The sequence below is a fragment of the Fundulus heteroclitus genome, chromosome 16 (assembly GCF_011125445.2).
Source record: "Fundulus heteroclitus isolate FHET01 chromosome 16, MU-UCD_Fhet_4.1, whole genome shotgun sequence".
Lineage (NCBI taxonomy): Eukaryota > Metazoa > Chordata > Actinopteri > Cyprinodontiformes > Fundulidae > Fundulus > Fundulus heteroclitus.
Genome location: NC_046376.1, coordinates 20,264,698 through 20,292,138, shown reverse-complemented (window position 1 = coordinate 20,292,138; position 27,441 = coordinate 20,264,698). Strand labels below are relative to the sequence as shown.

Here is a 27,441-nt window from a genome sequence, read left to right as displayed (position 1 = left end):
ACGCTTTATATTATAAGGTCCTTGTAATAAGCATTAGTTAATAGGTAATAAGACCTTAATAAGTGCCTACTAGATGTTTATTAACATTATTATTTATGTTCCGAAAATACTCTTATCTAAGTTGCATTGTGGAATGGGAAAACACAAACATTAATTGTATTAAATTACAACAATTTTGGGGGATAATTTTACCTCATTCAAATTCTTTAAGATTAACTCTGGTTCACTAAATTAAACATCTGAATTTTAAAATCATTAAATAGTTTTATTATAAAGGCTTTCAACCATTTTTATTTGTCCTTTTTGTGTGTGCGTATTTCCTTAGTTTCTCTAGTCTTAATTTTGGTTAATAGCTTTAAAGGTAGAGTGGACAATTTTTCCAGAGATGTCACTTTATGAATAACTGTGCGCATGATGCGAGACCATCCTACCTGCTCTTCTGCTCCTCAGGGGGATCACATGAAAAAAATCTCCCAAATACAATCTTCTTTCCATAAACTTGTAATCCTCACCAGGATTTTTTTCAAGGTAACGGTAGGTGGCTGGTGAAGGCGGAGGGGTGCTGGCGTGTCATTTCGCTGCTTCTCTGGATGCGCTGATCCACGTTCAAAAGCTTTACTGACTTTTCTACGTTGCTCTCAAACAGCTGTGTCATACTGTAGCATGTGGTACTGACCGTTGCGCTCATTAAGTGTAACGGTCTAATTTCAGCGTAATTTGACAACTTTCAGCGTAACGGTCCATTACGCTGACATGTGCTGGCGAGAACCTTGAGTTTGCTTCTTGCGACTGTCGGCCATTTTCAAACTATACGACGAGAGCAGCGGAGCTACACTGAACGCCTAAAGGCCCATTCATACCTCACGTAAAAGACGGATATGGATACGTGTGGAGTGTTTCATACGTTATAACCGTCAATTTCATCCGTATTTTGACACGGAAATTGGGAGCTTACGATTACGGACAAAACGGAGCAATACTACCGGAAAAGGTTGGGGGGCTCTTGAATTTGTAGTACAAAATGTCAACAAAATCACGCAGAATGTTATAATTCTTGGCTTTAAACAATGGCGGGATTTGAGGAACGACCTGTGGAGCTTGTCCGCAACTACCCACACACATATGATGTGTCGTGTCCGGGGCACAGGGACAAACAAAAAGTTCTAAATATTTTTTTAAGAAATCGGGGAGGCGCCCAGCACTGCCACCTAGAGGAAAATATTATTGCGCACCTCAACATAAAAGACGGACGGAGGTATGAAGGAGTCAACGGATAGAACGTACGGACAGAAATACGGACGTGTAGGCCACACGTACGGTATGAATGGACCTGATTACCGAAGCTAACTGGATTGCACAGCCAGCAATCGGAAACTAACAAGGAACGTGTACGCTTATAGGCGTTAGGTTAGCGCGTCACAATGAATGGCAAGTGAGACAACCAATAGATAAGATGATACCCCCTGGAACTATGTTTGTTGATTGAAATATCTTGGGACTTCTTTTTACTTATTTCTCTTAAATTCTTATATTTAAAGAGAAGTTGTCTCTCATTCCATATGTGATCAGAGTTTGCTGTTTGAGAATGCCAGATTGAATCTCTCTTTCACCTATTGTCTAAACATCAAAACCAAACTGGACTGATAATCACAGGACAATATCCTGACAGACCAAGGGTTATTTTATGGAATATTAAAAAACACAAATGCATTTAATTGCACAAGAGTATCTAGATTTTGTATTACGCCCCATTTTCACTGGTTGTGGCTCTGATGCCAGTTTGGGGCAGCAAACTTATAAAATAAGTTAGATCTCATCATTATTGACGTGCCTGCTCAAAACGACCAACAACACAGTACACAAGTTAAGAATCAGAAAAGAAAGTCAAAGATTTTAGATACTTCAACAGCAAGGCAACCTTATTAGCGGCAAAGCCTAGATTGCAGGAGGACAGGACCCCAGATTATGCCTTTTACAATAAAACTTCACCCACCTTTGACTTTCATATCCATGTCCATAATTCACCTTCTTTAAAGGGTGAGTTAATTTTAAAATAGAACGCAATCACATACTTTCATACCAAAGATTTAGCAATCAGGGTTCAACGGTATTTAAAGCAGAGGTGTGTAATTAACCTAATTCATGAATAGATTTTGAGATTGGCTCCAACCAATTGCAAAGAAAATGTAACCATTCAAAAACCATTATCTTCCCTCTGTTTTTGGGATAATCTGGTTCACCATTATTTTGCACACTTCCGACCCTTTTGAAGGCTGAACTCACGGGCGTTGTGCGGTCTTGTTTTGAAAAGTCTACCACAAGAAATGATGGAAGAACGAGGAGCTGCAAAACGTTCCCCTAGCGGGATCCGAACTGGCACGCGGTTAGCATGAAACATCCTGCGGTTGACAACGCAGTTTAAAACCTGGAAAAGAGTCCGCCATTAAAACAACAAACACTGCAAGGGTATAAAACAAAGGAACAAACAGACCGACACCCACAGAAACAGCTGCATAATTTAGTCAACAAAAAAGATAGAATGAGTTCATTTGCAGGGAAATACCCTTTTGATTCTAAAGGCAAAAACTGTGGATCAAAAAGACACGACATCTACTCAATGGTTTTGCGCCACTCGACAACATAATAAATATGAAACCGATACAGAAACGGAGCTTATTGAAGGTTTCTTGCCAAAATCTAAACGATTTTTAGAACCTATCTGTAGCTGAACTGAAATGCTGGCAAAATTGTTTGGTTGAAGTAATAAATATAAGAAAGTTGGGATCTATAACTGACCCATGCGTACGCCTCATTTTGGAGACGGGGAAAATTAGCTACACGGATGGCAAAGTGGTGAACTGCAGCCAAACTGCGTCATGATTCCTCTCAGACGTTCAATTTCACTCCATATCAAACTTTAATCAGAGATTGACGGTCGATTCATCATAGGCATTCCACGCCTCAGTGTTATTCATATGGACCTTTTAAATAAAAAAATAAAAGTCTGCACAACATTTTATCTGGGTTTTCTACCATCACCTTCCTCTCCCCGATGAGGATCAGGTTGACGTGTTCCACAGATTAGCAGATTATTTTAATAAAAGGTGACGCAATTACTTTAATTGCTGTAAACGGTCAAATACACTCATGTGTAACGCTGGGTCCTTGCAAATGGGAGAATTAAGAGGGAACGCGTTTTCAGCGATCAAAGACTTCCTGGCCCATTATGATGATTAGCAGAGTCTCCATCAAATTCTCGTGCGAACTTTTAAAATGTCGCAAAAAAGAAAACGTGCATCAGACGTGTTTCCACTCACTGGTTAGTAGCAAATTAACCAGGAGACGCGCAGTGCGGTGTCGTCATACGTTGATGTTGGCTGTAATAAACAGGAAGTAGATGTTGCTAACTGGCAGAGACCACAGATCAGTAATGGGGCGAGGCTTTAATAGAAGTGCTTATTATTTTTTCCACAACTGAGACTGAAATGCTTGCGTTATGGGAATATTCGAGAAGGCGCCGGCAGCAGAAAAAGCTGATCGGTCACGTGAGGTAAACGTTCGCTACTGATTCGACAAATGTGTTTCCATCTCCTCTTTAGCACATTTCAAGCAAGCACAAAAACTTTTTTACGAAATTTAGTGAGTTAATTCGAATTAACTTTTTCCATCAACCTTTTCTAATGCATTACTTAAAAATGTGCAATAAAAAACGTTAATGGAAGCGCGACTACTGGCTAACATGCCACTTTAGACTCTGAGCAATGCATTCTGCTACAGCCTACATCGGTTAGTGAGATGTAGCATTGCAATATAACAGAACTATCCATCATTGTTCTTTTGTGCAGAAAATTCTGGTCTATCAACAGCAAAGTGGCTAGTTACAGAAAAGAAAAGAAAAAACTGCTTCAAATTACCACAAGGATTTAAACATGAGTTTGTTTGGAGCATTCAAGTTTATAAAGTCTTACAGCTGCAGGGAGGAAGGATTTGCAATAAAGCTCCTTGGTGCACCTAAGATGCAGCAGTCTCTCAGTAGCTGTGTTTACATGCACAAAATTTCACGATCGGATTAAAATGTATTCAGATTAAATAAATCGGATTGTACCGTTTATATGGGCACACAAATAATCTAATCATAATGTGTGTTTATATGCACCTGGCTTTATTCAGAATAGAACCACTCTAACTTGCGCAATTATCAAATTCCCCAAAAAAAAAACAAAAAAAACAACAACATAGAAGTACTTCCGTCTTTGCTAAACTACAAAACTAGTAAACAAACCAGTATTATATTAGTTTGTTTGTCTTCCGAGTGCCCAGGCTTGGACTTGCACGGTGTTCTAAATACGGTTGAAATGTTACTGATTAAGAAACAATTTTGAGTTTAACAATTTCGCCACTCACCAACGCGGAAATACGTCACGTTTACGTCGGCCGCACATGCGCACTCAGGTTAGTTTGCCACATTCGGCATAACTTGAGCCTGACAAATGTTTCTATGCACGCTGATCGGATTATCAATCGGCATAGACCACTCCTCTCGTTCGGATCACATTTTCATTCCGATTGAGCTTAATCTGATCATCATATTCCGATTGGCTTGTTTACATGACGCTTTTTTTAATTCTCTCCGGCCCTTTATTTCGATTAATTTTGTCCATGCAAATGTAGATAAGAAGGGGAGCACTTCGGTTCTGCAACAGCTTCATACACGTGGTGGGACACAATATTGTAGGTTTCTAAAATTGTGCCTTATTTAAATAGAATTTTGCCAAAAATAAAAATTCTATAATTCGGGATACTTAGCTACAAGTCGAAGGCTTGCAGATTCTGATTTTGGCAGTGTAGGTTTTTTTTTTTGTACTCAAAAATGAAAAGACAAAAACACATATCTAATTGGTGAGTGTCTGACCAGCTGATCAATGACCAGAAAAAAAAAATCTGATATTTGGCAGATTGAATGATTAATCTGTACTTTGTATAAAGTCCAGATTTAATAGTAGGTTCAGCTTAAATGAAACGAAGCAGTAAGTTTAAATAAAGTTAAACAAACTCATGTAATACACCTGTTACATGCCCAGAGGCTTCACTAGACTTTTAGAGAGTACGTTTGGTAAAAAACTGGGCAAAAAATATTTACCAGTGAAAAAAAACTATCAAGGTATACCAAGTCTTTAAAGAGCTATGATTTCAAAACGGCAAAAATGTAAAATTCACACCCTTCCAGTGCTTCAAAGTCAGGACAGAAGTGACATATTTCAACTAGCGTTGGAAAGCTTGTTATAATCCCAGCGTTACAACGCACCAAGAAGTGATACTACGCTGTTAAATTAGATCGTGTTATTCGATTTGTTCTCGATTTCATGTGTACCTACTGTGACATGGTAGTTATTTCATTCATTGTTATCATACTGTGAGAATCTGCTAGAGGCCAATGCCTGCAAAAGATCCACCTTAAAATGACAAATTACTTCTATATCATAAAGATGAAATCGACAGATTAAACCTGGAAAACGGCAACTTTTGAGTTTATACAGTCTCGGCTGAATCTCAAAACGCACAATGCAAAGAGATGACATCCATAAGGCATTGTTTGTAAAGTACCAACGCTTGAAGATGATGCCATTTTTTTTTCTTCCCTCCTCCCCATAAAAGAGAAAAGCTGCTCTACAAGTTGGACAAGTGAAGACGCAGACCCTAGGGCTAATCAGTAATGTGCAGCCTTAAAATGGAAGGCAGTTTTACACAGTTCTGTATGTTTCCTCTTCCAAAAACAAAAAGAAAAAAAAACAAAAAGAAAAAAGAAAAGAGAGAAACAAGGAAGTCTTATCTACTCTACTTGTGTTTCCCATTTCTCCTTCCCTCATAGCTTTATATTAAAGTACTTGTTTGATTGATGGAGGACAGATGCTTATTACTTTTTTAGAACACGGGTTTAAATAAAAAAATTAAAATAAAAAAAAAGCAATCAAAACTGATAAAATAACACAGGGTTTTTGTTAAGCTGAAGAGATCAAATGGACACAATTTTAACACATCAAGAGATTAGAAGCGAAACAAATAACCCAAACAGCAAGCTTCGTTTCAAAAAAGATGCAACGATGGAGTTATAATAGCTTTATTTTTTGCAGCACTGCATAAAAAAAAAGTTGGAGTTTCCGGTTAGATCATCGGGTGTTTAAAACTGTTTCTAAACAGTAAATATTATATGAGTTCATTCATTGAAGGAATCCAACCGGAACTTCGTGTACAGTTCCTCTAATATTTGCGCATCCCACGGCTCAGATGGCAGCTTGGTGTTCTTTTACTCTTTCCCCTTTTTCTCTGTGGTGCAGTTATTCTTCACGTTATTGAGCCACGGGAGAGTTAAAAGCGGCGTTGTGTCCTTACCTGGGCCGTCTGATCCCGATAGGGGTGAATTAATCTTGGGTCGCTTTGCAGTGGGGGGTCCCGCATCCAGCAGATTGTCAGCCATCCTGCTCGGTGAAAAATTTGGATGGTGAAGCCGAAAAAAAAAATAGCCACAAAAAAAAGAAAAAAGAAAAAAAGCGAGTCTCAGGGTTGTTAATAACGCGTAACTTTTTTTTTTTTTTTTTTTTTGTTTCAATGTTGCGTGAGAAGAAGCGACGTTGGTAGTTTATTTGCTCCCGACTGGCGGAGTGGTGAAATGTTGCCCGGAGAAGTCGGCTCTTTAAAAGAAGGGCAACAGCGCCACGCTTCGCCACCGAAGATCACCCCATGATAATCCAACACCCAACACCCACATAATTATCCCCAAATTAATGCGTCCAAAAATTGTTTCGGTCCGAGAAAAATAAATTAAAAAACTATTACGAAATATTACTCGGCGTCCAGGCGAATCCCTTCGCTCGCGGACGGCCGGTTTCACCTACGCGGAGATTCATTTTTTAGCCGTCCAAAGAAGCAGCGATAAAATCCAATTTTGGCTTAAATAAAAAGAGGAAAATTCAGAAAATATTTTCTATGAGGCGGATATTTTTTCTCGCCGCTGTCTCCCCGGTAAATACAGTGTTCCGCGGACGGAGATACGGCGACAACCAGCGGCGCTCTCTGAAAGGGAAATCAAATATACAGTGGCCTGTCGAGACGATTAAAAAACCCCGCAAGCCTCACATGTTTGGGCTCATTCTCTTCGGAAGAAACAACCCTTCGATTTTCGGCCGGAAAAATCCCGTTTCAGCCGGGTCTGGGTGGCTCCGGTCGGTTTAAAAATTTGTGCTCCCCCCGAAATCCCGACTCCGAGCCGCGTCAAGATGGCGGCTGTTGATTCCTCCGATACAAAAAAAAAAAAAAACTTTTTTTTTTTTTTTTTTTTTTTTGGTAGGAGGAGGGGGGGAGTGCTCCAACGCCCTGACGTAGACCTGTGTCCCACCGTGCGTCATGTGAACGTAAGAGAGAAGTTACCTTTAGGAATGAAATAACTTAAAACGGTGTTCAATCTGCTTTAGACTTTAAAGATACATAATATTTCAGCTAAAACCGGCAAATAAAAAGAAAGGCGATGCATTTTTTTAAAACAAATTTAAGTTTCAATAAATCATTTAACGTCACATTCCTTGTTACTTTACAACCACAGACCTCAAGATATTTTATTTGGTTTCTGTTACACACTTGCTCCTTTCAGATAGAAATAAAAGGAGCCATTGTTTTATGTTTTTTTTTTTTTATTATTTCTCACAAATAATCCAGACATGGATGCACATTCTGGTCCCATTTACTCTGACACCCCTACATAAAATCTAGTACAACTAATTTCCTTAAGTGACATAACTGGTAGAACTCACATGCATAATTTAGTCTTAAAATACAGCTCTTCTATGAAAGCTTGAGGTTTGTGAACACACTAGATACGTCAGGAGGGTTGTGGAGATGTTTTAAGCAGGGTTAGGGTATAGAATAATAGTTTTCCACCTCAATTAGCACTGCTCAAGCCATCATCCAAAAATAAAAATAAATGAAGAGACTTTGAACTAATACACCACGCAAGAAGAGCAACAATCAGAGCAGTCCGGAGGACTATTGTGACTCTGGAGGAGTTGCAAGATCTCCACAGCTCAGGTGGGAGAATCTGGTGATTGGAGAACTATTAAAGAAGTTTCCCCAAATCAGACCTTTACATAACAGGAAAAAAAAAATAACTTTGGTTGAAATAAAGAAATCAGTTCTTATGCACAATGTTTGACAAGCCATGCAGCAGACATAGCAAACATGTGGAAAATGGTGCTTTGGTCAAATGAAGCATTTTAAATTTTTCATCAAGTCCACCCTGAGCACACCAACCATCATGTTAATGGCCTCATCAGACTGTGGTGGTGATTTTATTCAGCAGGAACATAAAGGCTACTTCAAATTGATTGGGAGTTAGGTTAAACTAAATGCAGGACAATTCTGAAAACCTGCGAGAGCCCGCAAAAGAAATGAAACCGGGGCTGAGGATCACCTTTCCACAGAGTAGTCAAAGTCGAGACGGAAATCCTGTTAAAATCTGTGGCTAGGCTTGAAAATGTGCTTTTTCATTGACATTATCCACCCTACCTGACTGGGCTTGAGTTGGCATGCAAAGAAGAATTGGCTAAAGTCCACGGGCCCTTTGGACTTTATAGCCTTGGCCAAAAATGATACATAACCAATGTTTTTTTTTTTATATGGCTGTAACAACAGAAGCAGGTTTTAGCAGTTTTTTCATGGAACAATTGCATTGGTAGTCTACAGAATGACAAAAAGTACCAGTAATGTTTTCTTTGGATCTTTTTTTGTGATTTGGAAAGCATGATATTCCCCAAATAACATCCCATTAAAGTATATGTATCCACCCTCCTTCTGCTAAGGTTTTTCTTTATTTTAAAACCTGAAAATATAAATGAAATGGTGGTTCTTTAAGACTACAATTACTGCTAAAAATCTCTTGTAGTTGATATATTTATAAAAAATATATAAATTGTCTTTTTTTTTTTTTTTTTTTTTGCAAAATGGTATGTAACATTTGCTGCTCTAAACCACCGAGGTCAAAAATGGCTGCTTTGTAAAGCTTGCAGATATCTGGTCTGTCACATCCAGTAGTAGTTGCAGTATAACAAAAAAAGTAAAAGTTACCTTACTCTACAAGTTTATGATCTGAAAAGCAAGTTTTGTTTTATTAGTGACTTGTTTAATTACACATATTTTAGAAAACATCATCCATCTATCTTTAAGTACTATGTGCATTAAGCTCTAATAATAGAGTTAAATTAAAGGGTTCCAGACCCAAAGAAAGGGTAAAAAAAAGAGGATAAAGCAAAATTTGAAGGACTGACCTACTATCTAGTCCTCCCTACAACAAGTGGGTGTTTAGGCTGTCCATTCAATAATTCTCTTTAATTTTCAGCAAGTGACTTTTATTCAAAGTTAAATTTCACTTCACCTATTAGCGTGCCATATACAAAACAATCAAAACAAAAACAAAAACACAATTTATCTTGTGGGAGTCATAGCAAGCTACTCCACTTTTACCTTTCAACAATATTAGCGGAGCTTGTTCGATTACTATTATGAGAAAAACTTACCAAATTTCCAACCACCTCCCCACCAATATAGAACCTCAACTTTTTATAAACACTCATACAAATTTACACATGCAAGCAAACAAAACAAGTATTATTTCAACATTGTTTAAGTTCTCCAGTTCTAAACTATTTAATACCCAATTACATGCTCTTATATAAATAATAGAAAAATGCTTTACAGTAGAAAGGCATAATGTACATTAAAAAGATGAGAGAATTGTGCAATTGCATTTTAACAGTATGTGCGAGGGAAAAGAACCAGAAAATAGAGACCGCGCACAAGGAGGTTACGGGAGATGGCTATGACTCTCTTTGGCATCAACATTTTCCCAGTGCGCTATGCTGCTGGTTCAGAATGTCACCAACATCTAAATGAATCCAGCTAAGTCAATACACTGTTTGCTCATGTCCAGGCAAGAACACAAAGCAGGTAGAAATCAGAATCTGGGGGTGGGGGGACATGTATATGTAATTGTATATTTATGTCCACAAAAAATGGCCCAGAGTTAAAAAAAAAAAAAGGCTTATCAAAATCACACACACCCCTCACCCAAAAAAATAAAAATAGAAAAATGTCAAGTTTATGCTTTTTCCACCAAACATTTACTTCTACCAGCACTTAAATCTTTAGTAATGATTTTTCCCCCCCTGTTTTGTAGTGTTACAAACACATTGAGCTGCAAGGGTTGTGTGCTCATGAGCAAAGAAACACTAGTTTCCCTTTCATTCATCTGTTTTCACATGTAGACTAAACCAGCTCCAAATGGGATGCAATACCAAAGCTAAAATGGAAAAGGAAAAAAAAAAATTTAAATCTAACTGCGTATCATCACATTTATACATGCATCAAAAGGCACTACGCATTTTCAAAAACTATCAAAACAAAAATGTGATTTGAGCTAAAGGGTTCTCATTTTATGCTTTATTTGTACACATGTAATAACTCAAAAAGCTTAAAGTGAAAATCTGAAAGCAAAGTTCAAACATCAGAGATATGACTTAAGCTGTGAAGAGAAATGTAACCAATATCACCTGAAATGGTTAACAAAAGCAGTTTTTTTTAGCTAATATGCAAACTAGTTCACATTTATTAAACTAAATTACAAGTTCAGAATATGAAATGGCAGTTTTAAATACAGGAGATTTTTGTTACCCATCATTTTTTCCCCAACACATCCAAAATTAAGACAAGTGAAATTGTACCGATTTTGCTCTTGAGCACGCAATCCGTATTTAGCATGAGCAATGACAGAAAATGCACCGTGTAGGATTTGACGTTACAGCATTGGGAGGGGGGGGGGGGAAGCTTTTAAAAAACACCTAGGAACATGAAACACATCTGAGACACTCTTTTTGCATTTACAGTGCGAGCACATTAATTTTCATGCCACTAAAGGTTCGAAGCGGTTAAAAAAAAAGCGTCAAGCTGTGTTTATCCAGCAATGTCTTTGAGATCCTGGACAGTTGGGCGCCTTAGATGAACAGCTTAAGTTTCATGTAACAACACAAACACGTTTGTGACATTCCACATTGATTATCCTCGTCTTGAGACAACTAAGACTACTTTAACACAGTGTAATGCAATGCAACCCCTTTAGGCAGTCATTTTTTTTTGTCTTTAGTCCATCTAAAAATCATAGCTTAATACCATTGACAGGTATATCGGCGTCTTGTAAAGCACCAAACACATCTTGACCTCCCCACAGACGTGTTGGGCCGGGGGCACAACTACTAGAAGCCTACGATGCTGCACGCATGCAGATTAAGCATAGCCGAGGAAACCATCTCCTAGTGTTTTGGAAATATGAACTTGTAGTCGGAGAAGAAGCTGCCACAACAGAAAATGAGTTTAAATTTCAGTCATCTGGGTAACTCAAGGGTAGCTTAACCATTGCCTGTACGTGTTGTACAATAAAGGAAACGCAGCGCTGAATGCGTGCGGATATGCTCGTACAGCTCGGGCATCGTCTCCCCGCGTCTCGCGCCAGATAGTCCTGACCGTGGCCTTCACGAGGAGCTATCTTGTTTTTACATGAACTGAGGCACAGCCGTGTAGATTCTGCCATCTTGAAATAACATCTTTATTTCAGTCACTTAAAGGGATATTTAACATTTTGAAGGACGGTTCCCTTATTGATGTCGTATGAAAATAAGTTTGTAGAAAAGTGAGTAAGTCCCTCAAAGCGGTGAGGCGCTAACAGCTAATAGCACAGGGCAAACGTTTAGGCTGATGTTAGCAACTTGAGCTGAAAATGTTTCCATCCACGGATTATAATGTTAGATTAGTGGATATCGACCATCTACAGTTTCAGCTACTTACTATCTGCTAATGCTAAGATTGCGTTGTTATGTTTGTTTTCATTTGCTACGCCGACCCACTGCAGTGTGACCCTGCTAAATTTACACTAGCGTCAGTGGCTGGCAACTGTATTCATTTGCCTCGTCAGCTTTGACTCAGTCGGTTCCAAGTCCGACCAAGTGAGGGATAAACATTCAGACTGAATGCAACGGCACTGAAGATGATACATTCCTGCGCTCTTCCGGGCCCATAACAGCTCGTCAAGTGACGATATCGAACCCTTCGCAGCAGGCTACTGTTAACTCTGTTTCTGTTTTCTATGCTAAACGATGTCCAAGTTACGACACTAAAGTTACGTTGGTTAACGCGGGCTGCATCAGTCTGCCTCGTCACCTTCGATCCGTGAAGTCAGTCAGCTTCAAGTCCTGCGAGATTTGAGTGAACGTTTGTTCTTTTTTGTGTCTCATTAAAACTAGTCAAATGGAGACCCATGTTGGCTAATTTAACACATTTCAAACCGCAACTGAAAATGCGTATATCACTGGGGTACAATGCTATAACAGGAGATGTTGAACATCTGCATTTTCAGAAGAAGCTGCCCTCAATTGTGTTGGTGTTTTCTAAGCTTGAACAAAATCTGTGTTGCCACACTGAAGACATGTTGGTTGCGTTACATTGGCTGCTGTGTGCATCCATCAACCGCATCAACGACGATTGCTTTAGATTTTGCCCAGCAACATGGAAGAGGGTGTGCTCCTATTCCCTTCCAGGTTGCACAGTCGTTTGGAAATTATCCCGACTGACTGATTTCCTAGTAGCCTGTTGCTCATTAAGTTGGATGTCGTTTGGCTGAAAAAAAAAACAGCAACAAATTTAACAGCATCTTGTAAAAACGTAGACGTGTAATGTCTACTGTATCAAACATGATCAATTGGAAAAACGTCGAGTCCATCTGACTACCTGTTAGCACTCACTGCTTCTTCCGACAACTTCACAGAACCTCACTTCAAAGAAATCTAAATTATCCCTTTACATGGACTTCTCGCATTACTGATTTCCTCTTAGATAGAAAGGCAACAAAAAAAACATGTCCTTGCAAAATATAGTTCATTAAAGTAAACCAATAGCAAAAGTGAGCTTTATTCCCAAAAGTTTTCGCTTGTAAAGTTTTCCCTTTTTTAGTTGTTATTGAGTTAAAAAGGCCTTGTTTAAATTGTATTCTATTCTAAAGGCACTTAAAAGACATTTGACAGAAACAATCAAGATTAAAGGTGCAAAGATAATCAAGTAAGTTAATGGGGTTGTTAGGAGGCAATTTTCCATGTTCTCTTAATTTCAGCCCGACACTCTGCGCGGTCCACCAAGCAGCCTGGATGATATCAGCCAATCACATTTAAACTACAAACTACCTTGTCCTTGGCTGATAAAAAACCTGGCTTGTTTGTATGACCAAATCCTCCTCCTCTACCTGAAGTTAGACAAATGTATAGCATCTACACGTGCCGGCTAGCAGTAATGAGAGCTTAAAGGGAACAGGGTTGGTAATAAAAGTGCTGTTGCTTAAAGCCTGGTTAAATCTCCAGCATTAACGTCACAGTTATTCTCTAGTTGGTCTTTTGTCTCTCTTCTCGGTGAGTGCTGTGGTGCATGTTGTTGGACTGAGGATGAGACCGTGAGCTGTTTGTTGTTCGGCGAGTGTCCCTCAAGACTGGTCACAGGTATTGATGTTAAGCCACTGTGTGACATGGACCGTTTGGCACAGGAAGCGGCCGCGGACGGACATCTTTCGCGGACGTCCGAGTCCTTCATTTGACTGAGCCCTGTTTTGTTCGAGGAACCAGTGCTGGCACTGGGGACCATCGTTTTGGTACTGCTGGCATTCTTGCTGGTGGTCGGCACCATGTTTGCGAGCTCGTCAGTGGGAGACCGCCCGATGCTGCCATCCACCTGCGCTCGGATCTCTGGGGAGACAGAGAGCTGGTACTGAGGCACGGGGCCGCTGTCGCTGCTCTTGGGGTAAAGAAACGTCTTCATCTGGCCTTTGCCTTTAACGTTGACCGTCCCTCGGTAATCGAACTCGTAATCCATGCCGCTGAGCACGCAGTAGCTCTCCTCGCTGACCTGAACGCGGCACTCCACGCCCGTCGTGTCCATTCGGCTGGCGATGTTGACGGTGTCGCCCCAGATGTCGTAGAGAAGCTTGGTGGTGCCAATCACGCCCGCTGTCAGCGGCCCGTGATTAAAGCCAATGCGGAGCTTGAAGCCGAAGCCGAGCATGTTCTTGTTGAAGTCGTCCACCACTCGCATCATCTCCAGGGCAAATTCGAAAAGGGCACGAAGGTGCGCGTGAGGATGGGCCGCGTCCGCGCACTGCTGAGTGTTGAGTCCGGCCGCGGCCATGTACGTCGCGCCAATTGTCTTGATCTTTTCAATGTTTGCAAAGGCCGGCTTGCGCAACAGCTCGTCAAAGTCACCGATCAGCTCGTTGAGAACGCGATAGCACTCCTTGCCTCCCTCGTAGCTTTCTTCGTAAAACTCGCTGAAGTTCACGATGCTGGCAAATATCACCCCAACGTTGTCGTGGTTCTTGGAATAACTCTGGGTGACCTTGAGCTGCTCCGCCACGTGGATTGGGATTATGTTGCGAAGCAGCCAGTCGGCCTGGTCCCTCATGTTCTGAATCTTGATGCGGTGCTGATCAGCTTCTACGTTGCCGTGGTAATGCAAACGGTAGCTGACCTCGAATTCACGGTTGAGGAACCAAACGAGGAGAAGGAGCAGGAAGAAGGCCAGGCAGGCTTCGGGAATAAGACGTTTGAGTGGGTCGGAGTCGGGCTGTTGATCGGAACCTGTTGAGTTGTCGGCCAAGAAAACGGAGTTGTTTGTGTTGTTGCTTTGGCCATATGACCTAGAGAAACGACAAAGATAAGAATTTAAGAGAGAAAATGAAGAATAACAGTGAGGCAGCATATAAAATTCAAACATGCAAGAAATGTAGTACCGCAATATTGGAGATTTTTACTTTTACCTAAAAAAAGTATCAAATTAGTGGTTCTTTTTAGGATTTCTGCGAAATCCCACGTCTAGTGCCCTTTGTTAATGGTATAATAAATAGAAATGGCTTTTACATATCCTGTTTTTAATTTTGTCAAAGTGCTACTCTGAACAACCCTGGAAGAGACAAAACAGTGACATTAATCAGTCTAGCCCATCAAAAACTATCAATAGAATGCATAAGTTCTGCTTCTTTAAAAAAAAATAAAAATTACAGTATGTCACACAACATCCAAGTATATATCAAGAGTCACCAACATGGTGCCCGAAGGCACCAGGTAGCCCCAAAGGACCACATGTGGCGCCCTAGAGCTCCCTCTAAAAATAGCACAACCCTCCAGTGAACCTCATCTAAAATGTTATTTTATTCCGTTGCTCTTCCTTCATAATCACACTTGCATTTATATAGATTTATAAATGATCATATCTAAAAAAAAAAAAAGAAGAAAAAAAAAACATAAAAATTTTTTTATCCAACATAAAGTTAATGTGAGCGCTGACTCCTTTAGCTCAAAGGTCAGAACCGATAGCCTCTTTATGACAGAGTACAAGTGAAGTAGCTCTCAGTTTCAATAAGGACGGTGATCCCTGGTATATATCAATGATAAAATTATATTTACATACATTACTGGCACTCAACAATTGTGTGAATAGTCATAATACAGTGTAATCTGCAATCTGTAATGCAGGTGCTGGCATAAGTCACCACAAAATAAATGGAATTGAAGGAAACATCAAACTGTCCTTGTGTTACGTATTGACAGTAAATGTGCGTTTTTGTTGCATCGTGTTGTATTCTATTTCAACAACAGCGTCTGTTAACGTTTGCCATAGATTGATTTTGCTGTGTCCTACCTGCAGGGGGGGCAGCAGAGCAATGCAAGCATCGACAGCCCCACCAGGGTGGCTATTGTGGAGCGCATCCAGTAGCTGAGATGGCAGAAGTTACAGTACTGGATCATAGCTATGATGATTGCACAGCAGATGAACATTGTAAACTAAGAAACAAAGAGAAAAAGAGAACTGGGATTAAACGGACTGCAAGTTGTTAAAACATTTTCAAACATGTTCTTCAAATGGCATCAAAGTTAAAGTGAAACAGTTTTTATTTATACAGTAAGGCAGTTTCAAACTTAAGAGCCGGCCCTTCCCCCACCTGTTGCTTCCAGAAGGCCACTTACCACATTTTTCACTACAATTGCCGCTATAAAGAAAGTTCAATTGATCATGTTATACATTGTTCCCAGGAAGATTTGTCTCATGCCACGATACCTTAAAACGGTATTTTTAACTGAAGGTTATCTTAAATTAGAGTCTCATTCTAGCCCAAGCCTAACTGCTGTAGAAATAAAAGTGAAATACTAAATTTGCAATGGGAGGGAAAAGTTAGGAAAACCGATTCTTACCTGGATGGAGTTGTACATGTCACAGGTGAAATGGGAGAAGACGGCCAGAGCAGGCAGAGACACCAGAACAACTCCGATAAAGTGGCGAACTATCCAGCCGGAGACGGCCCTCATCAGCACCCGAGTGCAGCTCAGCACGCTGTCCAGATAGAAAGCCATCCTGGAGCGGGAATCAAAGGGAAAAGATAGAACTTAAACACGCTGTATTACGATATCCTTGCAAGCAAAGTACGTAGGCGCAGTGGTTAGCTGTAGTGCCTCACAGCACAAGGTCCTGGGTTTGAATCCCAGGATGGGCTCTTTCTGCATTGAGTTTGCATGTCAAAGAACATGACTATCGGGCTAACTGGTGACTGAGGGAATAAATGGTTGTTTATCCTGTTTGTCTGTGTGTTGCCGGTGTGTCCAGTGTAACCAACCTCTCACGGCCCAAAGACACATCCCTTCAGGCGGCTTGGATGGATGTTTGCAATGTAATATTCCTTAGTATAATGTCAGGAATTGACTTTTTGAATGCCAATAAGATATTCAGCATATTGAATGGAGACTAGCTTCACTAGATGCTCATGCCTTGAATGGATGATGGTGCCCACTATGCTAAAAGGTCATGGAGGGAAGCAGGACGCGCCCCCCCCCCCCCCCCGACACGAGCGGCATGTTTTTCTTGCTATTCCTATTCTGGAAGTAAATATACCTCATCGTTCTTTTGGCCCAAGGAAATAGAAGGTCATGTGTTATTAATAAAAATATGCTTAAATAATGTTTTTTTTGGCAACTATTCCATGAATATGTAGGTTTACCACTAATTGTGGCAACAGGGATTAATTTGTTAAAAAAACAAAAAAAAAACTGAAAAAAAGAATAGAAAAGCCACAAAATATAATTTACTTCTCCCTAAGACAGCAAAGCATGATGGGGGGCATTCGTTTTAAAAGTACATAAACATATATTTTAAGTCCAGCTAACGAAGAGCCCCGGGTGTTTTGTCCTGTGTAACAACTATAAGAAAATATGGGTGTGAACCACAGCTGGATAATGACACAGAGGTTCCTGTCCGGTCCACGACTTCTATCTTTGTGCCAAATTAAAGGACCTTTTCACTGATTTTCAAAGAATCTGGCTCACATTTGACCATCCCTGGTAACAAAGAGTTGGGGTCATGTTTTTGTGGGTCTTTGTGTATGCCGCGAGACCGGTATCAACAAATAATGTTTGTTTTGTTTTTAATGTTCCTGATGAGTTGCATAATAAAAACTTAATGCTCTTTCAGAATGGTATCCACTGGGAGAAAGATGTGTGTATTATTCACATGAGGGGACATCTAGGATTACCTCTAAGTAAGAACTCCTACTGGGTGCAAGATTATGCTTCTGCAGGAAAAAGGTGGAAAACAAAGTCTTTTTTTTTTACATCTTTTACAAGGTTGTGATTAAATGGAGATGCTGTTATAATTACCTTTTTCAGTTTATATTTACAGCTAATCTCAAAAAGGGTACCATGCACATTTTGTGTATTTCTTACACTTTCTACCAGCATTTTAGCAGATTTCACTCTCTGTAAGGAGCATATTTTAATATCACTTCCAGCACACTGCTCCAGTCACTGTTTGTTCATTCAGCAGGTAGCCTTGACATTGAGTTTTATATTGAGTTTTATAGTATCTTTACATTGCCTTGGACCACTGATTATTCCCAGAATGAAATTTTAATTTGTCTTTTTTGCTGATTACGACCCACCGCCTGGTAGTTGAAGACCCGCGATCTGTATTTAGCGTCTCACCGAATAGCGAACAGCAGGGCCAGAGCCTCCAGCAGGGCGGCTGCAGATGTTAGGATGAGCGCCGGTGTTGACAGACTCTGCTGGGTGACGAGAGGTCGGAGGAAACAGGCAAGCGAGAGCGCCAGAACGACCAAACAGCACAGCAGCATATCCAGGAAAGAACTGAACGTCGGGCTGGCGAACGTCTGAACCGCTGCTTGAGTCTCCACCTGGGAGGGAAACGCAAAGATGGAGCAAATTACGAAATAATAACCAAATACACCCACTTTTACCACCAACAGCTGAACTCTCACAAACACACTTCTAATGTTAAACCAGCAGAGGGCATTACAACCCAGCGCATAAGACTTTCAAGGTCCTGCAGTCATTTCTCTTTGCCGCAGTCTGACCAGTCTGGTGATAATATGGTGCTAACAAGCTTCCCAGACTAGACTGACAGAGGAAAAAAACTCAAACAGGTAAATACAAAGAAATAGAACCTGATATCAGCATAACTATGAAAAGTATGAAAAAGGGATTGACCAATATTATGAAAAGATAGTTTGTGTTTTTATAATCAACAGCAAAAGAATCAGAGGGACACGAGGTAACAGCATGTTGCAGGGGAAGAACACGGCAAATACAAATAAACTAGAACTACATTCATATGCATTCACACTTTCAGTCAAATTCAGGCAGATGGAGACCATTACATCACAGACGCACCTCCTCCTGGTAGCTCATCCGGTAGGCAGACTCCAGGCTCCTCTCCAGGAAGGTGAGGCTCAGCTTGTGCAAGGGAGGCTTGTAGAAATAGTCCTTCATAAGACTGTTAGAGTTGACAGCACAGTATATGTTATGTACAGTTCATTAACTGTTTAAATTATGTCACATTACACCCACGAATTTTGACGTGATCGGTAATGGGGATTGCGTCGGATCAATTAACACAAAGTAGCCGATAATCGTGATCGTGAAGGAGAATAACATAAGATAAGATAGTCTATATTGATCTCACAATGGAGAAATTCACTCGTCACATTGGCTCATACAAGAAGGTGCACAGTTTTCAAAAGTGGTTTGAAAATTAAAAAAATTACAATTGCGCCATGCGTCAGTATTTAAAGCCCTTTTTTTCCTGGTCCCCTAAAATAAATTCCAGTGAAACCAATTTTCTTTAGATATCCCCTAATAGGTAAGTAGGGTCAGTCAGTAGGGTTAGGTTAAAAAACCCAAGCTTTGAACATTGCTATTCATTAAATCCTTCATAAATGGAACGATTAGGGCTAAACAATTAATCGCATTTCCAATATAATTGCAATTTAAAAAAAAATAAAAATAAAAAAATGTCCAAATCGCAGCAGTCTGCAATTTTTGGCTATGTAACAATTAATGGATAAGACACGTCCTTCAGGTGTTGGAATATATATTTAAAATGGGTTTTCCTCCACATGGAAGGGAAGACAGTTGCAGCAGTGAGATAATCTAATTTTATCATTTATTTTTAAGTTTATATAATCATACTGTTTTTTTAATACCAGAAACTTTCAGGAATCTCACCATAGCATTAAGTAACGGTCAAACTGTTTAATACATTGACTTGTTTGTTGTTGCACTTTATGTTCAACAAGGACTGATGTCCAACTGAACAAGATATTCTCTTTAATAAAAATAATCTGGTTAATAAAAACAGGTACATTTCTTGTTTTAAATTGTCCTTGTTCACAAACATTTTTTATCTACATGCTATTTTTGTTGCTTGTGGCTAATGCTGAGAAAATAAAAAAATTAAATCGCAATTAAATAATTTAGATTTTTGGCAGTTCTATAGGGAACTGTTCCTGGCCCCTGTTATGGCCCCTGTACTAAAGACATGATATTAAATTTCTTAGGATGATAAATGCTGACAAAGATACCGTGACTGACTGGTCATTTGGATCAGTTGTATTTTTTACGTTTATGGTTTTACCCAATAATAAAATAACAAAATAATTAAAAAATAAATAGAAAAAATAACAATAATTAAAAAATTTAGCTGTTTCACATTAAGCTCTCGCCGTATTGAGAAAAGATCAGGGGTCTGCCACCTGCAGTTCCAGAGCTACAATTGGCTCTTTGGCTTACTTAATATATTAAAATGATGAAATGTTGACCTGTTTAGGCTTTTAGTCCCAATCTTTGGTTCTGTGCCCCTGTGAAAAAATACTGGCCCCACCCTGGCCCCCCTGCTAAATTTGGTCTAGAACCACCACTGAATAGGGGTAAGGCTCAAATGGTTTTAATACAGTACTTTTGTAAGGCACTGTGATCATTTAAAATGTAATAAATTCCCCTATAGAGAACCGACATCCGTCTCCCATCACAATAGGAGTTTCTAACGAACGCGACGGACAGAGTAATGATTACCTATCCTCCTTGATAACATCCACGAAGTGAGCATCGCTCCTCTCCCGGAAGTTCTTGGATCGCAGCGGGATGAGCGCCGAGTGGTCCATGCCCAGGGCTCCTCCGCTCAAAGTCTTCTTCTCTTTTTCCTGCAGCATCTCACACAGCGAAGTCTGGCTGTTATTCAAGGCCTCGAGCTGAGGACTGAGCAGGCCATTCACCGACTTGGGGCTGCGGCCAGCGGACACCGCGGGGGAACACTTCAGATTTGAAGAGTCCTAAATGAGAGGAGAGGTCGGAGGGAGAGAGAGAGAGAGAGATCAAAAACTCTAAAGACAGAAGGTGTGACAGTGCAGCTTCGCTTTCTGAAGAAGCTTTCATGTAGCGGTATAAAGAGGGGATGAAAGTAAAAAGCTGTGCTTCAGTGAGACTTATTCAAAGGCAAGAGTTCAAATCAAATTTAGCTAGAACCCACAGAGTTTTATTTATTGGAGCTAAATATTTTCTGCAGCTTTCACTATAAAGTACAAACATGCTGGAAGGCCGAAATTCACGCCCCCCCTTACATTTTAGAGGACCGTGTTTACATGCTTCCCCTTTCTCACCTTGCCGTTATAGGCTTTGTCATCAAGGCAGCCGTTATGTACCAGTCCTTCTTCCAGAGCCGGATCCTCCCCCGCCGTAAGGGTCACGCTGCAGGACAGACAGGGGGACTGTCCAGAGAGACAAACACATGCAAGAGGCGCAGAGGAAAATGTGAAACACTGAGAAGGAATCGTTTGAGTTATGCTAAACACATGTTGCAACAAAAGCTGACATCCACACATAAACTCTGTCGAGTAAATACATAAACGTTTTTAATCCTTTCAGCCTTTGTCTTCACATGGAAATGGTTTTATACACAAATAACTCTCTGTTGGATCTTCCCTTTGTTTGCCATAAGGGTTATTGATGTTGAGAGCTTGTCTTTTGTTAATAAAACAAACATCTTTTCATAGAAAACTGGTTTGTCAAGCATCTTTCTGAGAGTTTCAATAAGTTCTGGGAAAACGTGACTCAAATACATTAATATTAGTTAATCTCATATTTTCTTACTTAAACTCCTGCAAAGATTTCCTGTATTTGCATTACATGCAAACCCTACTCATTTAAAGATCAAATTTAATTAGTAAAACAGCACATTTTCCACGAACCTCTGGTATTTTGTTCATATGAAACATTTTAATGTGACAAAAAAAGGAAATATAGAAGAAATCTGTAATATAGCAAATAGGTTTCACACCACTGGATATTATTATATCCTTCTCACGTATAAAGCCTTTAATAATCAAGCTCCATCATATATCAGAGCTCTGATTACCCCGTATGTTCCTAACAGAGCACGTCGCTCTCAGACTGCAGGTCTGCTGGTGGTTCCTAGAGTCTCTAAAAGTAGAATGGGAGGCAGATCCTTTAGCTATCAGGCTCCTCTCCTGTGAAACCAACTCCCAGTTTTGGTCCGTGAGGCAGACACCCCGTCTACTTTTAAGACTAATCTTAAAACTTTCCTTTTTGACAAAGCTTATAGTTAGAGTGGCTCATGTTACCCTGAGCTATCTCTATAGTTGTGCTGTGATAGGCTTAGGCTACTGGAGGACATCAGGGCCTATTTTTCTCACTCTGAGTTCTCCAATTTGCATTGTTTGTTGTTATTTCAACTTTTAACTTGTTCTCTGTCATTTTTCTCTTCATAGTAGGTACACCTGGTTTGGTGTTCTGTTAGCTGTGACACCATCCAGGGGGGAAGATCATCTGCTATTACCATACAACATAGAAAGGATTCCTGCATCAATGTGTGCTTTTTTGTCTCTCTTGTTGTGTCTCTGCTCTGTCTTCTTTAACCCCCAGTCGGTCGAGGCAGATGACCGTTCACACTGAGCCCGGTTCTGCTGGTGGTTCTCCTCCCTGTTAAAGGGGAGTTTTCCTCTCCACTGTCGCTTCATGCTTGCTCAGTATGAGGGATTGCTGCAAAGCCATCAACAATGCAGATGACTGTCCACTGTGGCTCTACGCTCTTTCATGAGGAGTGAATGATGCTTGTCAAGACTTGATGCAATCTGGGTTTCCTTAGAGAGGAAACTTTTTGACCCATCTCTCTGGACGTTGGGATTGCATTTGACTTTGTAAAGTGCCTTGAGATGACATGATGTGAATTGGCGCTACATATAAACAAATAGTACATAAATAAATAAATATTAGCACACAGAGTATTTACAATATGCAGGGAATGGCAAATAGAATAGCCTTCAAGTTGATTTTGCAATTACTACCTCTGTTTGATATGTTGTGCAGCTCCCCTCCAGGCAGCTTGTGATGTTAAATTTAAGTAGATAACAAATAAGTAACTTAAAAAAAAATGATGTCAGACATAACCCTCACATGCACTGCATCCTCATAAAGGATGCAACAAAAAACTATGTCCCCGCGTATTTTTGGTGGTAATGTTACATCGCCAGACCTAATCGATTTTTGGGATATTTTCTGGCTCTCTGAGAATAAAGGTCCTTTTCAAAAATTTATAAAACATGTTTTAGAAATGGTTAATAGATATAAAAAACAAAAAAAAAAAAAAAAACATTTTTTTGCCTGGAAACTCCTCGGTAATAAAAAGCAGAGAGTGAGCGCTGTCGATTTCATGTGACTAATCTACAGTAAGCAAGTTAGGTCTATGTGCAACAGCTGAACTGGGTCACGCAGGTAGTGTGCGATACTGGGAACCTACCAACTGGGAGAGAGATAACACCCTGGCTCCTTACATGTACCACTGACCCTACAAACAAATGTCACATCTGGCCCAAAAATATTTTCACACAGAAAAATATCATCTACTACCCTGTGCTAAGATCCCACATCACTTGACACAGGCCTGTTTGTTTGAGGAACAGCTACACAGGAGACTAAACGCTTTACATGGAGCACTCAAGCTTGAAAATGGCTTTGCTGCTTGAGCTAGCTCAATGAATTTGCCTCTCGCCATCCCTTTTCTTTAAATTTGTCGACTTCCTACACTTAATATGGATATAAAACAAAACGAATCGCACAACCCTGTTTAAATCCCAGATTCTTTTGTTATTGAAATATCTTTAATGTGACCTATACACTTTACAGCTCAAAAGCAAATATTTTATACTGAAAATAACAGACTAAAGTAATGGTGGTGAATAGGTGTGCCTCCTCTTTTCTAATTAGTGAGGCGGCTGAGTTCAGAATGGTCCACCATGTTTAAACCCATGTTAAACAGTAGTCAGTACTAACCTAGGTGTCTCAGACTAGCTTGCTCACAACTAACAGCAAAATCAATGGTCTCTAGAGAGACTGCAAAGCACCAGGGGGATCTTATTTCTCAAAATGTATCAATCATGAAGAGAGTACCAAAAAGCTCCCTATATGTAATAGCTTATCATGGAACAATTGGGGCGAGAAAGATTTTTTTTAAACAAAACATTCAAACCCATCTAAATTCCACGAAAGCATATTTGAATTTTTTTTTTTTGAAGTTCCAAATACCAATCAGTGTTGATAGAAACACTTTAGCAAACCTACATCTTCCTCTTTTCACCTTTTTATCAGAAGCTTAAAGGCTCAGCCACAGTCCAGAGCTGTCGCAGATAAAGCAGGGGTCATGCCTGCCAATCAAACATTAGTGCCGCATATTTGCAAAGAGGACTGATGCAATGTACTAGCAAATCATACCACTGCAATATATTTATAGATAACTGCACTGATGACATCGATTGTTCTTATAGCGCATTTTTTCTCATTCTTCCCTTTGTTTTCTGTCACAAACTTCCCCACAGCTTTATGTGAGTTGAAGGATTTAGTGGATTGAAATCCGTGTCAGATTTTTGCATCAAAGGAGGTACAAGACACGCCTAGTAACTTATTTGCATGCAGAGAGTTAATGCATGTCCCTAGAAATATAATAACCTACAATACAATGTGATGTATTGTGCAGGTCGAGGATAAACATTGCAAAGTTATTGTACCACATGCTGACAGATTCTTAGTTCCAGGTTATGCACATCTAAGCACACACACAATATTTTAGTTTTTTATTATTACCTCTACAGGTTACGGGTCACATTAAAGGTGAAAACATTTCGGAAATGACTATTACTTTACAAGAAATAGCCTTTTACAGGTGTCTGAAGGAGCAATGTATAGGGGATATAAAAAGTGTACAAAGTTGAATCTAAAGAGAGAAACGTGGGTGGATATTTTTAGGTCCATAAACACGAATGGTAAGTTTTAGGCATGTTTTTACAACAAATACTTGCTGAAAGAAACAGCAGCTTTCCAGAACGAATTAATAATATGTTATAGTTTCACTTTTAAGTCCCAAAACAATGAAATTATGAACAGGCAGATACACAAGTGGAATCATATTTAATAGTAAACCCTCGTAGCTGTATCAAAAGTGAGATATTCCTACCGTAGAGGATCCACAGGGTTATATTAATGTACTTACAAGGAACAAATAGAAATATGAGGCTGCATGACAATACTGGGCTGAAAGTCAATATAAAGTCAACCTCTCTATGTGCAAAACCAGGAAAAAATATTTCTCAAAGCTTCTAATACACCCACATACAGCAACAAAAAAAAAGAAGAAGGTTGTAGTAAGCGCACCGCGCTCCGTGTTCTTCCTCAGGCGGCGTAGCTATAAACAACACACCTTCATCAACACCTCTATTTCTCTCAGAGACTGTTACTACTCACCTTGGTTTTGTCTGATGGAAGGGTGCAAGCCCCATCGGGCGTGTGCAATCTGGGCATCTGGCACGGAGCATCAGCTTCCCCCGGTCCAGACAACCCCATCTGGGCGCAGTTACAGTGGGCCTCCACCTTTCTGCCAGAGATAAGGTAGGTCTTCATGCCTGGAAAGGTGACGAGAAAGATTTAGGTCAGGGTGAGGTTTATTGATCCCTGTGTGTATAGAGGAACCTTAGGGTTGCATTAGGATGCAGCCAAGGCTCAATGAATATCCTCAGCTGTTTTTAATGCAGGTTTTAAAGAGAGAATACCTGAATATAAAGATAAACTATCTCTAAAGACTAAGGCCATTTACTTGAGTCATTCCTTTTATTTCCATATGCATGTGCGTAAGCAGACAAGTGACTTTGGGTATAACAAAACATATTGTTCAGGCACATAGAGACACTTTAATAGGAAGAACGGATACTTCAAGGTAACCCTCTTCTGCTAAAGGTCATTTCTCTACATCCCTTTCATTTCACTGCTTCCTTTCTTTCTCTCCTCCGGTTTTTAACCACAATATGACATTCAACTACAACTGAAGTGCCTTGGAAAAGGATCCGTACCCCTTGAATACTTTCACACAAGTCTGTTAGAGTACATCTAACAGCGTTACACATCTGAATACTAGAATATCTTCAGGCTTACTTTGGAAGTTGCTGAAACGCAGAACGGATGGAGGAGGTTTTTAAATCTGTAGCTGTATTTGTGGTTGTATTCGACATCCTAACATAAATATGCATTGATCCAAATCATTCTACTTTAGCTCTGGCAGTATTTTTTTGTGTCGCTGTTAGGCTGAAAGGTCTCAACAAGCTTCATCCATCTTCCCATCAGTTCTTACAAGCTTCCCTGTCCCAGCTGAACAAAAGGAGCCCTCCAGTGTTGCCACCACCATGTTTCACAGTGGGGTAGGTTCAGGGTTAAGTACAGCGTTAGTCTTTCTCCAGGCGGTCCAGTTTTGGCCTCATCCGACCAGAGGACCTTCTACCGCACGTTTGCTGCAACAAACTGCCAGTGGGACTTTCTTCTGCCACTCTTTCATCAAGGGCAGATTTGTGGTGAGGACGACTAATGTGTTTCCCGTTGATGGATTTTCCAGCCTGAGTCATCGGTCACTGCTGCGCCACCAAAGTCGACATGGTACATTAGCATAGGTGGTTTGGTGGGTTGTGTCAAAGGACCGTATGAATCTCAGACAAAACAGGCCCCAGGCAATGTTTAAAACACCAGCATGTTTTCACTTCCACCAATATATCTGCATTGTAGTTCATACAGGGTTTGTGTGTGTTTGCGAAGCGTTTTTCCCCGAATTTCAGCTTTGAAAAACAGTCCAGTTCTCCAGAGACAAAAAAAACTAAGCCTGACTCTTTTTGAAAAATATAATGCTTTGTTCAAATGAGAGAACATGGATCAGATCTCTTTCACATAACTTGTGGGGTTCCACAGGGATTAGTCTTAGGCCCAAAGTGGCTTAGTTATACATCACTTTGTAAATACCAAATGTGTGTTATTTTGGTGATTACACAAATTGTTTTCTTTGTTGGGTAAAGTGTTATTCGGTTTTGGAAAACGGTCACAAAAAAATTAATTATATTCTGAAAAGTGTGGTTTGATTTAGATAGTCATTAAATGTGAATGAAGTCAAATATAAGCAGATGACTAATAAAGATAAAATGGGAGATAAAACACGTTTCTGGTTGCAATACTACACTGCAAAAATAGACCTTAAAATAAGTAAAATGTTCTTAAAATTGTAGTTTTTGTCCTTGAATTGAGCAGGTAAATGATATTATCTGCCAATGGATTGAGTATTTTGAACCCTAAAATAAGATAATTAGACATCCTGCACTTGAAATAAGACGATGGAGATGAGTTGTTCCTATTTTAAGTGCAAAAATCTTATTCCGTTAGCAGATAATCTTATTTACCTGCTCAAATCAAAGACAGATACACTCATTTTAAGAAAATTGTGCTTATTTTTAGTTCAGTTTTTGCCGTGTAGACCGCAGAATCTGCTGGAAATCCGAATAAAAATTAATATCAAAAGGGAACTGCAGTTTTGGGGAAGTCAAAACATATAGTGGACCAAAAATAAACGTAGGAAATAAATTAATAGCCTAAATTAAACTAAATACCTACTGATGATGGCATTTGCCTTCCTTAGATTTAAGACACATTG

At 39.8% G+C, this 27,441-nt stretch overlaps 2 protein-coding genes across 3 annotated transcripts in view; both read right to left on the bottom strand.

The window, feature by feature from the left end:
- The window catches only part of crebbpb (CREB binding protein b), a 55,974-nt gene extending 48,690 nt beyond the window's left edge, over window positions 1–7,284 (bottom strand). For both annotated transcript variants that reach the window (XM_036147992.1, XM_036147993.1), the window contains exon 1: window positions 6,391–7,284. In XM_036147992.1, the coding sequence (XP_036003885.1) occupies window positions 6,391–6,475 (85 nt within the window). In that variant the 5' untranslated portion in view covers window positions 6,476–7,284. The remainder of the gene's footprint in view (window positions 1–6,390) is intronic.
- A 2,089-nt stretch (window positions 7,285–9,373) lies between these two features.
- LOC105924908 (adenylate cyclase type 9) overlaps window positions 9,374–27,441 on the bottom strand; it is a 74,466-nt gene continuing 56,398 nt past the window's right edge. Inside the window, exons 2-9 of the mRNA XM_012860685.3 lie at window positions 25,224–25,381; window positions 21,071–21,178; window positions 20,487–20,743; window positions 18,807–18,909; window positions 18,102–18,310; window positions 16,323–16,482; window positions 15,772–15,914; window positions 9,374–14,770 (exon numbers count right to left, since the gene is read on the bottom strand). Of these exons, the coding sequence (XP_012716139.2) occupies window positions 13,423–14,770; window positions 15,772–15,914; window positions 16,323–16,482; window positions 18,102–18,310; window positions 18,807–18,909; window positions 20,487–20,743; window positions 21,071–21,178; window positions 25,224–25,381 (2,486 nt within the window). The 3' untranslated portion in view covers window positions 9,374–13,422. The remainder of the gene's footprint in view (window positions 14,771–15,771; window positions 15,915–16,322; window positions 16,483–18,101; window positions 18,311–18,806; window positions 18,910–20,486; window positions 20,744–21,070; window positions 21,179–25,223; window positions 25,382–27,441) is intronic.